At 45.1% G+C, this 13,340-nt stretch overlaps 1 protein-coding gene across 6 annotated transcripts in view; it reads left to right on the top strand.

The window, feature by feature from the left end:
• svep1 (sushi, von Willebrand factor type A, EGF and pentraxin domain containing 1) overlaps positions 1-13,340 on the top strand; it is a 132,941-nt gene that overhangs the window by 77,612 nt on the left and 41,989 nt on the right. For all 6 annotated transcript variants that reach the window (XR_016490317.1, XM_090214558.1, XM_036957868.2 and 3 more), the window contains 8 exons: positions 718-912; positions 3,237-3,355; positions 6,559-6,688; positions 7,614-7,721; positions 11,000-11,131; positions 11,508-11,699; positions 12,620-12,741; positions 13,039-13,144. Coding sequence is in view for 5 of the 6 variants with exons in the window: in XM_090214558.1 (XP_090070684.1) it covers positions 718-912; positions 3,237-3,355; positions 6,559-6,688; positions 7,614-7,721; positions 11,000-11,131; positions 11,508-11,699; positions 12,620-12,741; positions 13,039-13,144 (1,104 nt within the window). In the remaining variant the exon portion in view is untranslated. The remainder of the gene's footprint in view (positions 1-717; positions 913-3,236; positions 3,356-6,558; positions 6,689-7,613; positions 7,722-10,999; positions 11,132-11,507; positions 11,700-12,619; positions 12,742-13,038; positions 13,145-13,340) is intronic.

The following is a 13,340-nucleotide window of genomic DNA, read 5'->3' as shown; positions in this document are numbered from 1 at the left end:
TGAAGGCCATTCCATGCGAGAAATTGCCAAGAAACTGCAGATCTCGTACAAGCTGTATACTACTCCCTTCACAGAACAGCGCAAACGGACTCTAACCAAAATAGAGAGAGACAGCCCAACATTACTTTAAGACATGAAGTTCAGTCAATATGGAACATTTCAAGAACTTTCAAGAAAGTTTCTTCAAGTGCAGTCGCAAAAGCTGGCTCTCATGAGGACCGCCACAGGAAAGGAAGAACCAGAGTTACCTCTGCTACAGAGGATAAGTTCATTAGAGTTAACTGCACCTCAGAAACTGCAGCCCAAATAAATGCTTCACAGAGTTCAAGTATCAGACAAATATCAACGTCAACTGTTCAGAGGAGACTGTGTGAATCAGGCCTTCATGAAATAATTTATGCAAAGAAACCACTACTAAAGGACGTCAATAAGAAGAAGACACTTGCTTGGGCCAAGAAACACAAGCAATTGACATTAGACTGGTGGAAATCGGTCCTATAATCTGTTCAGTGGAAATCTGGTATATCAAATATGAAATATATTTTGGTTTGAAACACTTTTCAGTCACTACATGTGTTATTTCATAGTTTTGATGTCTTCCGTATTATTCTATAATGTAGAAAATAGTATAGTAGAAAGTAAAGAAAAACCATTGCATGAGTAAGTGTGTCCAAACTTTTGACTGGTACTGTACTGTATATCTCTCTCTCGCCTCAGAGGTGCGTTGTCCCCCCATGGTGACTTTGAGGAACGTCCTGCTGTCGCCCCCTGCCTGTGGACAGAGGAAAGTGAAGCCTGGCACCTTGTGCCGCCTTGCCTGTCGCCACGGTTACCGTCTCCAGGGAGACCTGGAGGCACGCTGTCTCTCCTCCGGGGACTGGAGCGCTAATGTCCATAAAGCCACCTGCACAGGTAAAATAAAATGTAGGATACTGTGTGTGTGTGTGTGTGTGTGTGTGTGTGTGTGTGTGTGTGTGTGTGTGTGTGTGTGTGTGTGTGTGTGTGTGAGTGTGTGTGTGTGTGTGCTCGTGAGACAGTTTTCCATTCACCCCTTCTGCACCTTCCGTGCATTTCTTTCCATGTGAACCTTCTGCTGACTGCTTTAGTAGTCCCTAATACAGAGGAGGACCAATCCCTGTGTTTGAGGGTTGGGGGAACAACGCTGTAATTGTATACAGCTTCTCCAGATGCTTTGCAGGTGAAAGAGGTGGCTGTAGAAAGAGTACTGTTTCTGGCTTTATATCCATACACACATCCACACACATGCACGCATGGACACACACGCATGCACACACACGCGCCCGCGCCAGCACACATGCTCACACACACACACACGCATCCCTCATGGCCTCCAATAGAAAGCAGGCTGATTAAGGCTGTGCCATTAAAAAGTGGAAGTTACGTCGTAAAGATAAAAGGAGTGGAGAGAGGGATGGGGAATGTCATTGAGATCCATAGGATGGCTGAGGCCAAGGTGGGTCTCCTCTGGTTCTCTTCTCACTGGCACATCTGCTCTTCTCATCCCTCTCTTTTTAATAGGGAGGGAGAGAGGGAGGGAGGGAGGGAGGGAGGGAGGGAGAGAGAGAGAGAGAGAGAGAGAGAGAGAGAGAGAGAGAGGAAAATATTAAGAATAAGAGAGAAGAGAAGAGAGAAGTGAGAAGAGAAGAGGAGAGAAGAGAAGGGGTAGAGAGAAAAGAAGATTAGAGAGAAGAGTAGAGAGAAGTGAAGAGTAGAGCAAAAAGAGAAGAGAGAAAAGAAGAGACGAGATAAGAGACGAGTAGAGAGAAGAAGATTAGAGAGAAAATAGGATTAGAGAAGAGAGGGGTTAGAGAGAAAAGAAGAGAAGAGTAGAGAGGACAAAAGATTAGAGAAGAGAGAAGAGATGGGTAGAGAAGAAAAATGAAGAGATTAGAGAAGAGAGAAGAGTTAGGTAGAGAAGAGAATAGAGAAGAGTATAGAGCTGACCTGGTTCCAGCCTCTCTCATAATACCTATTACACAAACAGTAAAATATTTCCCTTCCAATAAAGGGAAAACCCTGGCAGATCTGATCAGACGGCTGTGTGTAAGTTTAATAGAGACGGATACTTCACTAGATGGGTCATGTCCAGCTGTGAACTTCCACACAACATGTAGTCCAGCCCTGTTCTCAATGACCTACCTGGCTTAGTAAAGGTTAGAGGGAATCAGGTGTTAGATGTGTTAGACACAACTAGCTGTGTGGAACTGGTGCTCAGTACAAAGGGTTAGCTTTGCGCTAGTAGTTGTATGGACAGTTTGTTAGAGGTACAGCTTGCAGTATTCCTGGACATGTACTTCGTATATCCTAGAGGGTTAATGTTGATGTAAGGGATGGAACAGAGATAGCGACAGCTGTAATGGACTTATATGGCTATGAGGTGATGTCGATAATAAAGATGGACATATAATTGGCTATGAAGTCAATGTGTTAGACTACAGCACAATGAATTAAAAACAGAGGGGGCTCTGACGTGCTGTGTTAGAGAGATCAGAGGTTATATGTGACATCACAGTGATAACAAGTAGCAGGGCCACATATGACGATGTGTGATGTAGAAGTCTGCATCCCCTCAAAAGGAGTGCACTATGTAGGGGATTGGGTACCATTTGGGATGAAGCCAAAGTCTCTTCCTCGGTTTGTTGCTTTAGTTCATATCCCTCTTGTAAGTGTACCCACTGGGCACAGACGTCAGTTCAACGTTTGGTTGAGTTTTCAACAAAAGTGAATTCAACGTGGAATCAACAGAACATTTCACCATGTCATTGGATTTAGGTTCAAAGTTGGATGAAAACAATACAAAATGCCTGTAAGTTGATGACTTTTTTCAAGTCAAATCAGTTTCCCATGTTGATTCAACGCCATCACAGATTTTTTTGTTTTTGATTACGTGGAAACAGCGTTGATTCAACCAGTTTTTACCCACTGGGTATTGTTCTTAGAAGAGTTGGAGTTAATTCCATCTTATTGAATGACAATAATGTGGAGTGCCCTCATGTCAAGTCCCATCATGTCAAGTTAAACTGACTGGAATTGAAACAGAATCAAATTGATTTAGGATTTTACAGAGATTTATCGTTGTTGTTTATTTTCTCACCCTCTTTATCCATCCTCTCCATCCACTCGAATACTTCAGACTGTCATTTATTTGTTGTTTATTTTCTCAACCTCTCCATCTCTGCCTTTCATCTGTGGTTTTGTTTTCTCACTCCATCCAGACTCAGAGCCCCCTTGGGTCCAGTGCCCCAAAGACGTGGTGGCAGAGACGGACGAGAGGCGTGGCACTGCCAACATCAGCTGGAACGTGCCTGCTGCTACTGACAACTCTGGGCAGGAGGTGAGGAGAGGCCTGTCTCTTTACTCCTCCAGGGGATGCTAGTGTTTGCATACGTAACTGACCTGAGGCAAAAGGTTGCCACGAGCAGTACCGCTGATGTTGAAAAGAGCGAGATGCAAGACTTCTCTCTCACACGGTCACACACTGTGTCTGTGCATGGGTTTGCTTCACACTTTATTTAACCAGGTAGGCAAGTTGAGAACAAGTTCTCAATTACAATTGCGACCTGGCCAAGATAAAGCAAAGCAGTTCGACACATACAGCAGCACAGAGTTAGACATGGCGTAAAACAAACATACAGTCAATAATACAGTAGAAAAATAAGTATACATACGATGTGAGCAAATGAGGTGAGATAAGGGAGGTAAAGGCAAAAAAAGGCAAAGTAAATACAATATAGCAAGTAAAACACTGGAATGGTATATTTGCAATGGGAGAATGTACAAAGGAGCTAAATAAATAAATAAATACAGTAGGGGAAGAGGTAGTTGTTTGGGCTAAATTATAGATGGGCTATTTACAGGTGCAGTAATCTGTGAGCTGCTCTGACAACTGGTGCTTAAAGCTAGTGAGGGAGATAAGTGTTTCCAGTTTCAGAGATTTTTGTAGTTCGTTCCAGTCATTGGCAGCAGAGAACTGGAAGGAGAGGCGGCCAAAGGAAGAAGGTCATAGTGGTGGGTAGTATATGGGGCTTTGGTGACAAAACGGATGGCACTGTGATAGACTGCATCCAATTTATTGAGTAGGGTATTGGAGGCTATTTTGTAAATGACATCGCCTAAGTCGAGGATCGGTAGGATGGTCAGCTTTACGAGGGTATGTTTGGCAGCATGAGTGAAGGATGCTTTGTTGCGAAATAGGAAGCCAATTCTAGATTTAACTTTGGATTGGAGATGTTTGATGTGAGTCTGGAAGGAGAGTTTACAGTCTAACCAGACACCTAGGTATTTGTAGTTGTCCACATATTCTAAGTCAGAACCGTTCAGAGTAGTGATGCTGGACGGGCGGGCAGGTGCAGGCTGCGATCGGTTAAAGAGCATGCATTTAGTTTTACTTGCCTTTAAGAGCAGTTGGAGGCCACGGAAGGAGAGTTGTATGGCATTGAAGCTCATCTGGAGGGTTGTTAACACAGTGTCCAAAGAAGGGCCAGAAGTATACAGAATGCTGATGTCTGCGTAGAGGTGGATCAGAGACTCACCAGCAGCAAGAGCGACATCATTGATGTAAACAGAGAAGAGCGTTGGCCCAAGAATTGAACCCTGTGGCACCCCAATAGAGACTGCCAGAGGCCCGGACAACAGGTCCTCCGATTTGACACACTGAACTCTAGTAGAGAAGTAGTTGGTGAACCAGGTGAGGCAATCATTTGAGAAACCAAGGCTATCGAGTCTGCCGATGAGGATGTGATGATTGACAGACTCGAAAGCCTTGGCCAGGTCAATGAATATGGCTGCACAGTATTGTTTCTTATCGATGGCGGTTAAGATATCGTTTAGGACCTTGAATGGTAACGGTGTTCTATTGACCACTGACCCCTAATTACCCCTAACAAATACAATGCTTTTTCTCTGTAAACAAATTAACAGACTTTCAGCATGCTTGTACAGAACGGCATTCAACGTGTACTGCACTGACACAAATGACTGATGATTGGTTGAAATAAATTGATAATAAGAAGATTGTGGGAACTGTACTGTTATATTTCAGTGCAGCCTTTGATATCATTGATCATAACCTGTTGTTGAGAAGAATTATGTGTTATGGCTTTTGAATCTCTGCCAAATCGTAGATTCAGAGCTATCTATCTAAAATAACTTAGAGGGTTTTCTTTAATGGAAGGTTCTCTAATGTCAAACATGGTGACATCAAATGTGGTGTACCGCAGGGCAGCTCTCTAGGCCCTCTACTCTTTCATTTTTATCAATGACCTGCCACTGGCATTAAACAAAGCATGTGTGTCTATGTATGCTGATGATTCAGCTATCTCCTCATCAGCAACCACAGCTAATGAAGTCACTGAAACCCTTAACAAAGAGTTGCAGTCTGTTTTGGAATGGGTGGCCAGTAATAAACTGGTCCTGAACATCTATTAAACTAAGAGCATTGTATTTGGTACAAATCATTCCCTAAGTTCTAGACCTGACTCTGGTAATAAATGGTGTGGCTGTTGAACAAGTTGAAGAGACTCAATGACTTGGTGTTACTTTAGACTGTAAACTGTCATGGTCAAAACATATAGATTCAATGGTTGTAAAGATGGGGAGAGGTCTGTCCGTAATAAAGAGATGCTCAGCTTTTTTGACAGAACACTCCATAAAGCAAGTCCTGCATGCTCTAGCTTTATCTTATCTTGATTATTTCCGGTCATATGGTCAAGTGATGCAAAGAAAGGCCTAGTTAAGCTGCAGCAGAAGCAGAAGGGAGCGACACGTCTTGCTCTTCATTGTAATCAGAGGGTTTATATTAATACTATGCATGCCAGTCTCTCTTGGCTAAGAGTTAAGGAAAGACTGCCTGCCTCACTTCTTGTTTTTATAAGAAACATTAATGTGTTGGAAATTCTAAATTGTTTGCATGGTCAGCTTACACACAGCACTGACACACACACTTACTCCACCAGGCATGCCACCAGGGGTCTTTTCACAGAACAAATTCAAGGAAAGATATAGTATTATACAGAACCATCTTATATAAAGAAAGCGACCAGCAAACCTGGCTTCAAAAAACAAATAAAGCAACACCTCACGGCACAACTCCTCTCCCGCATGTAACCTACTTGTTGTGTATATGTACTGGCATGTACAGTATCAGTCAAAAGAGTGTGCAAAAATCTAAAATATGTTTTGATTTGTTTCACACTTTTTTGGTTACTACATGATTCCATATGTGTACTTTCATAGTTTTGATGTCTTCACTATTATTCTACAATGTAGAAAATGGTCAAAATAAAGAAAAACCCTTGAATGAGTAGGTGTGTCCAGACTTTTGACTGGTACTGTATGTGTAACTGATAGACGCACACACACACACACACTCAATGTTAATGTTTTTAAATCTATGTCAATTGTAAAGTCCTTTGTCTGTAATGTCTTTTTAGTTTTGTGTCAGACCCCATTAGGACTAGCTGTCGCCATTGGTGTCGGCTAATGGGGATCCTAATAAATTAAATCAAAAATCAAATACCTCCGACCTCTGCCCTCTAGGTCCTGGTCCAGGTGAAACCTGTGTACACCCCTCCCCAGCTGTTCCCTATAGGAGAGGAGAGGATCACCTATGCAGCTACAGACCGTGCCGGGAACCAGGCTAACTGTACCTTCACTGTCACTGTCATTGGTGAGGTCAGATCACAACCAAAAATCAACCACATCACAACCACATCACATCCACCTCATAACCACATCACACCCAACCATCAGATCACAAACACATATCACAACCATATATTAGAACCACATCCCAATCATAAAACAACTCAACAAAACAAAACCAATGTGAAACAAGTAGTTGAGATTGTGGCCCTGATTTTTCCTGACCACACGACCTGACCCAGGAAAAGGAAAAACTCCAGGCCCTAGTTATACTGTAGCTTTTAATTAGCGGCCAGAGTTTTTCCTGATCAGGTTACGTTTTCAGGAAATACTTGTGGTAGTTCCTATTTCCAATGACTCAGTTGGTACTTGAAACTCCGGAGTTGCGGGTTCGATTCCCTCGTGGGCCCGCACATAACGTATTAAACACGCGTCTACTGTAAGTCACTTTGGGTAAAAGCGTCTGGCTAAATAACTCGTCTACACAGTAGTCATAGGTGCCAAGCAAACTCAAGTGCACAACGTGTGAAAAATAAGGGTGTCCAGTGTCACACACTTGATACCCTCAGAACTCAAGGGGGAAAAGCACTGCGGTAAGCCGTAAACATTTCCATGTGCTATTATGAAGAAACGCAGTGTTTTTTTTTTATTACACACACATGCTTAACTGGTGCCCTTGAAAACAGCGCATACCACTAAGACTATATAACGTAGCATACTTTAACATAGGGTTACATTGTATTGTTATCCGATTTTAGGAATGTTACTACTGCTAATATGTTAGTAGTTCTAATTTAACGTAGCTACAGTGCTAAACACTCAATCAAAATCCAACATTCAGGTGGACATGAAATGTCCTTCTTTACCTCTTCTAAATGTGTTGTGCATACTTGGTTGTCATGGTCAAACTTTGTTCCCTCCCTGACAACGGTGATGGTGTTCCTTCCTAGATACGGAGCCCCCTGTGATTGACAGGTGCAGGTCGCCTCCCACTTTCCAGGCCACAGACATGCAGACGGCCGTCGTTTGGGAGGTGCCGCAGTTTTCCGACAACTCAGGTATGCGGTATCCCAGACTGCACCTCTTCCGCTCCCTCTCTCTCTTTCTCTCTTTCTCGGTTTCTCTCTCTCTCTCTCTCTCTCTCGCTCTCTCACTCCAGAGGGGACTAATGGTTAAACAGGGTCTTTTCCGTCAGGTGATTCGAAAAAGGAGACAGAGAGACGGTGGGAAATAATGTGTGTGTGTGTGTGTGTGTCTGAGTATGTGCATATGTGTGTGTGTGCGTGTGTGTGTGTGTGTGTGTGTGTGTGTGTGTGTGTGACAATAGAATGGTGGGAACCAGACAGACAGACAAGGGTGTGGTACAGACAGTATGTTAATGTCATTGCCATGCTATTAAAGAGGGGTGCTGGTTCAATTCACTTCAGACATCTGAGAGATACAGGTACACTACATAGCCAAAAGTATGTGGACACCCCTTCAAATGAGTGGATTTGGCTATTTCAGCCACACCCGTTGCTGACAGGTGTAGAAATTGAGCGCACAGCCATGCAATCATAGACAAACATTGGCAGTAGAATGGCCCGTACTGAAGAGCTCAGTGACTTTCAACGTGGCACTGTCCTAGGATGCCACCGTTCCAACAAGTCAGTCGTGAAATGTATTCCCTGCTAGAGCTGCCCCGGTCAACTGTAAGTGCTGTTATTGTGAAGTGGAAACATCTAGGAGTAACAACGGCTCAGCTGCGAAGTGATAGGCCACACAAGCTCACAGAACGGGACTGCCGAGGGCTGAAGCACAACGCACGTAAAAAAATGTCTGTCCTCGGTTGCAACACTCAGCACAAGAACTGTTCGTCGGGAGCTTCATGAAATGGGTTTCCATGGCCAGCAGCCGCACACAAGCCTAAGGTCACCATGCGCAATGCCAATCGTCAGCTGGAGTGGTGTAAATTTGCCGCCATTGGAGTAATGGAAATAGGTTCTGTGTAGCGATGAATCACACATCACCATCTGGCAATCCAATGGACGAATCTGGGTTTGGTGGATGCTACCTGCCCCAATGCATAGTGCCAACTGTAAAGTTTGGTGGAGGGGGAATGATGGTCTGGGGCTGTTTTTCATGGTTCGGGTTAGGCCCCTTAGTTTCAATGAAGGGAAATCTTAACGCTGCATTATACAATGGCATTCTAGATGATTCTGTGTTCCAACTTTGTGGCAACAGTTTGGGGAAGGCCCTTTCGGGTTTCAGTATGACAATGCCCCCGTGCACAAAGCGAGGTCCACACAGAAATAGATACACACACACACACACGTGTGCGTACACACCTAGCGTAGACACGTAGTATATACACGCATGAACGCACACACATACTCAGACTTATACTCAGACACATACAGTACCCACACACACACTAACCTTCCTGCCAAGGTCCACACATGATATGCCTTCAACAAACAGAAGTAACCACATGGTGGTTTTCAGCTGAGGTGGCGCGACGACGTCACTGCGACGTTGATCCAACGTCAGCATGTTTTGTTTTTCCATCAGGCCCACGCCCTGATTCCCAACACTCCCCCAGCCCCCCGCTTCACACACACACACGTGTCCCTGGTGCTGCCTGGGTTCTATTTAATTAGAGACTGGCTGGCTGGGGAGACACGGCCAGGACACCACTCAGCCAGACTTGTCAGCCTGGCAGGAATGAGAATGTCTCTCTTCTCTACTGTGTGTGTGTGTGTGTGTGTGTGTGTGTGTGTGTGTGTGTGTGTGTGTGTGTGTGTGTGTGTGTGTGTGTGTGTGTGTGTGTGTGTGTGTGTGTGTGTGTGTGTGTGTGACACATTTTATGCATTATAGTTCAGATAAATACACCAAATATTGTTGTTGTGGGGGAGGCCAGGGGGAGGTGCTCATTTTGGAAGTGGGCTGCTCATTGGACGTCCACATGGAGCAGGCCTTTGCCGCGAAGCTGCTTAAATACCAGCCCCTCGGTGCACGCTCGGACAGCCTCAGGTGGAGGTGCAAGCTGGTGGGGCTGATATTTGGTAGTCTCGGCCACGTACGCAGGCTTGCAGTGCGTGGCCTCCAGATTGCGGGCCTGACAACAACTAGGGCAAAGCAATTGGCTAGGTACTGCTCTGTTTCAGCAGTCATGGGCAGCCTAGCTGTTTGGGGAAGGAGGTGCTCTCTGTACCCTCGAGTGCGATGCACTTGAAATGTTTGGATGCCTTTTTTGTACATTTGATTGGTGGATTCAAATAAAGTGTTTAAAGTGGTGTGTGTGTCCGTGGGAGAGGAATATGATAGGTCAGCTTGTGGAGATCCCTCTTCTCTCTCTCTCTCTCTCTCTCTCTCTCTCTCTCTCTCTCCCTCTCTCTTTATCCCTCTCCCTCTTTCCAACTCTCTCTCTTCTCTTTATCTCGCCAACCTATCCATCCCTCCAGCTGGTAGCAATTACCCCCAGACTGCCCAGATGATGATTATTATTCTGGTGCCATGTGATGCCCAGAGAGACACCAGCCAGACGTTTTCGTGTGTCAACATGCCCTGCTTTATTATAACTTATATGGTTTACCAGGACTAGACTGACTCATTTGGAGTAGAGTGACGTTGCCTCTAGACGTTGATCTTGGGTCAGTATGACATTTTCCTCACTGATGGTTAAGGTTATGATTGGGGGGAAGCTGATCCTAGATCTGTACTTAGGGGAAACTTCATCCCACAGTTACTCCTTCTGCTATGTATACACTAACTGGCAACCCAACACTGCTCTCTGATGGCCTATTCCAGAAGTGCAATACACTTTTGGGGAAATATACTGTATAGACCTTGAACACTGCTAATCAGTAACTCAGAATAATGATCATAATTTTGGTCTTGATTGTGGGAAGGTTGCATTCAACCAAGAAAATGATAAGAAATGATAAGAAAGTACACTGTTTGTAGCAGTTGAAACGATAACAAATAAATATCCCCGCCCCTGTTTTGTTCAAAACCTTGGGGATGGCGCTGGAGAAATGAAACCCCTCTCAAATTCATACAGTAGACAGAGCGATGGATGCAAGGATCGACCATCCATGATATCAAAATTAGAGTTTTAACCATGTTTAGAGTCTATATAGTGTTTGTTTACATTTACTTTGTTTACAAAAGAGTACAAAAGCATATATTTTGGGTTCTGATGGGGTACGAAAGTTGAACTAAGCTCATGAGGCATTTATACATTCATCCAAAGATGTATGTAGCAACTGGCACATAGGTCTGTAATATAATTTGGGCTTCTGTACAGTATGTAAGTGTTGGTTATTGTTGTTGTTGTGTTGTGTACCATTCCCAGGTGGGCGTCTGAGTGTGTCCACCACCCACACACCCGGCTCTCTCTTCTCTGTGGGAGAGACGGTGGTGAGCTACACAGCTGCCGACCAGGCAGGCAACAATCGCACCTGTGACCTCACCATCACTGTACAAGGTAACAGGAAGTAGAGTTTACTAGAGTTCACTGGATTACTGTATTCTGTATCTTTGCTGTATTCTGGGCTTCTTGAGGGAATTAAAGGGATATTTAAATAATCATGTTTTTATGTCACATTAATTTTGTTACACAATGTTTAATTTGGAGATTAGGGATAGATCTCAAATCACTTGTTTGGTACTGTACTGCTCCTTTGCTATCCACAGTTCTTCCTTACTTCTTATTGTACCACATTACTCATCAATGTAGAGACAGGGTGCCCATGCAACAAATAGAAGTTCATTCTTGCTTTAAAAAATATATATATATATAATTAAGCCAGCCCCATAACTATCCTACCCATAAAACCCTGTGTGTCTTTCTTATGTCCCAGGGTCTACTTGTGAGCAACCATTTGCGCCAGTGAATGGGGGGTTCGCCTGTTCTGATGAAGAGGACGGGGTCAACTGTACTCTGTACTGTAACGATGGATACAGCTTCACACGGCAGACTGTCCACAGCTACTTCTGTGCCAACAACGGAGTGTGGGAGCCGCCACACTCGCCCGATAGACCCGACTGCTCCTGTGAGTGACCTTAGTCATAGGTGCATCCCAAATGGAACCCTATTCACTATATACAGTAGTGTACTACTTTGGACTCTGGTCTTTGGGCTCTTGTCTATGGTCTTTGGGCTCTGGTCTTTGGGCTCTGGTCTTTGGGCTCTTGTCTATGGTCTTTGGGCTTTGGTCTTTGGGCTCTGGTCTTTGGGCTCTGGTCTTTGGGCTCTGGTCTTTGGGCTCTGGTCTTTGGGCTCTGGTCTTTGGGCTCTGGTCTTCGGGCTTTGGTCTTTGGGCTCTGGTCTTTGGGCTCTTGTCTCTGGTCTTTGGGCTCTTGTCTCTGGTCTTTGGGCTCTTGTCTCTGGTCTTTGGGCTCTGGTCTTTGGGCTCTTGTCTCTGGTCTTTGGGCTCTGGTCTTTGGGCTCTGGTCTTTGGGCTCTTGTCTCTGGTCTTTGGGCTCTGGTCTTTGGGCTCTTGTCTCTGGTCTTTGGGCTCTGGTCTTTGGGCTCTTGTCTCTGGTCTTTGGGCTCTTGTCTCTGGTCTTTGGGCTCTTGTCTCTGGTCTTTGGGCTCTGGTCTTTGGGCTCTTGTCTCTGGTCTTTGGGCTCTTGTCTCTTGTCTCTGGTCTTTGGGCTCTGGTCTTTGGGCTCTGGTCTTTGGGCTCTGGTCTTTGGGCTCTGGTCTTTGGGCTCTGGTCTTTGGGCTCTGGTCTTTGAGTTCTGGGTATGGGTATGGCTTCCATTTGGGATACAGAGATTTCATCCATTTTCTTTTTATATTTTGTCCCATCTTCTCTTTTCTCCTCTTATGTTACAGTTACAGTATTATGTGTGCATACAGACTACACATGATTGAAATTCTGACTGTGTGTGTGTGTGTGCGTGTGTGTGTGTGTGTGCATGTGTGTGTGTGTGTGTGTGCGTGCGCGTGTCCTGTCCGTACTCTCAGTGAACCGTATTGCCAACCACGGCTTCAAGCCCTTTGAGATGCTGTTCGAAGCCTCTCGCTGTGATGACCTGGATCTGGTCAAGTCCTTCACTGGGGAGTTCAACACTAAACTAGGAGACATGGTGAGAACACAGGAGTACACACACACACACACACGCACGCACGCACGCACGCACACACACGCACACACGCACACACGCACACACACACGCACACACACACACACACGCACACACGCACACACACACACACGCACACACGCACACACACACACGCGCGCGCGCGCACACGCACACACACACGCGCGCGCGCACTCGCACACGCACACGCGCACACGCGCACACACGCACACACGCACACACGCACACACACACACACACACTGTATATGTTTCATTTCTCTCGCAATTGTATCCATAGCTCCCGACCATCTGCAGTCGCGATGATGTTGCCTGCAAGTTAGAGGTGAAATCCCAAGGCCACTGTCTGGAGTACAACTACGACTATGAAAATGGATTCGCCATCGGTAAGACCTTCATATGCTTTTGGACCAGGAGTTTTCCCTGACCACCTAACCATGTGATCATGTGACCTTGTTATAGGCTTCTTCCCTGGTTAGATCTGTAAAAAGGAATTATCCCACCTATAAGAATGTACTGTACAAGCAGTAGGGCCTTGAGATGTATGTACAGTATTTCCTAACCATTGCTCTTCATAACCCC

Source organism: Oncorhynchus mykiss, chromosome 21, assembly GCF_057628025.1.
Source record: "Oncorhynchus mykiss isolate SJ-2025 chromosome 21, ASM5762802v1, whole genome shotgun sequence".
Classification (NCBI taxonomy): domain Eukaryota; kingdom Metazoa; phylum Chordata; class Actinopteri; order Salmoniformes; family Salmonidae; genus Oncorhynchus; species Oncorhynchus mykiss.
Note: the sequence above shows the minus strand (reverse complement) of the source record. Positions and strands in the feature narration are given on the sequence as shown.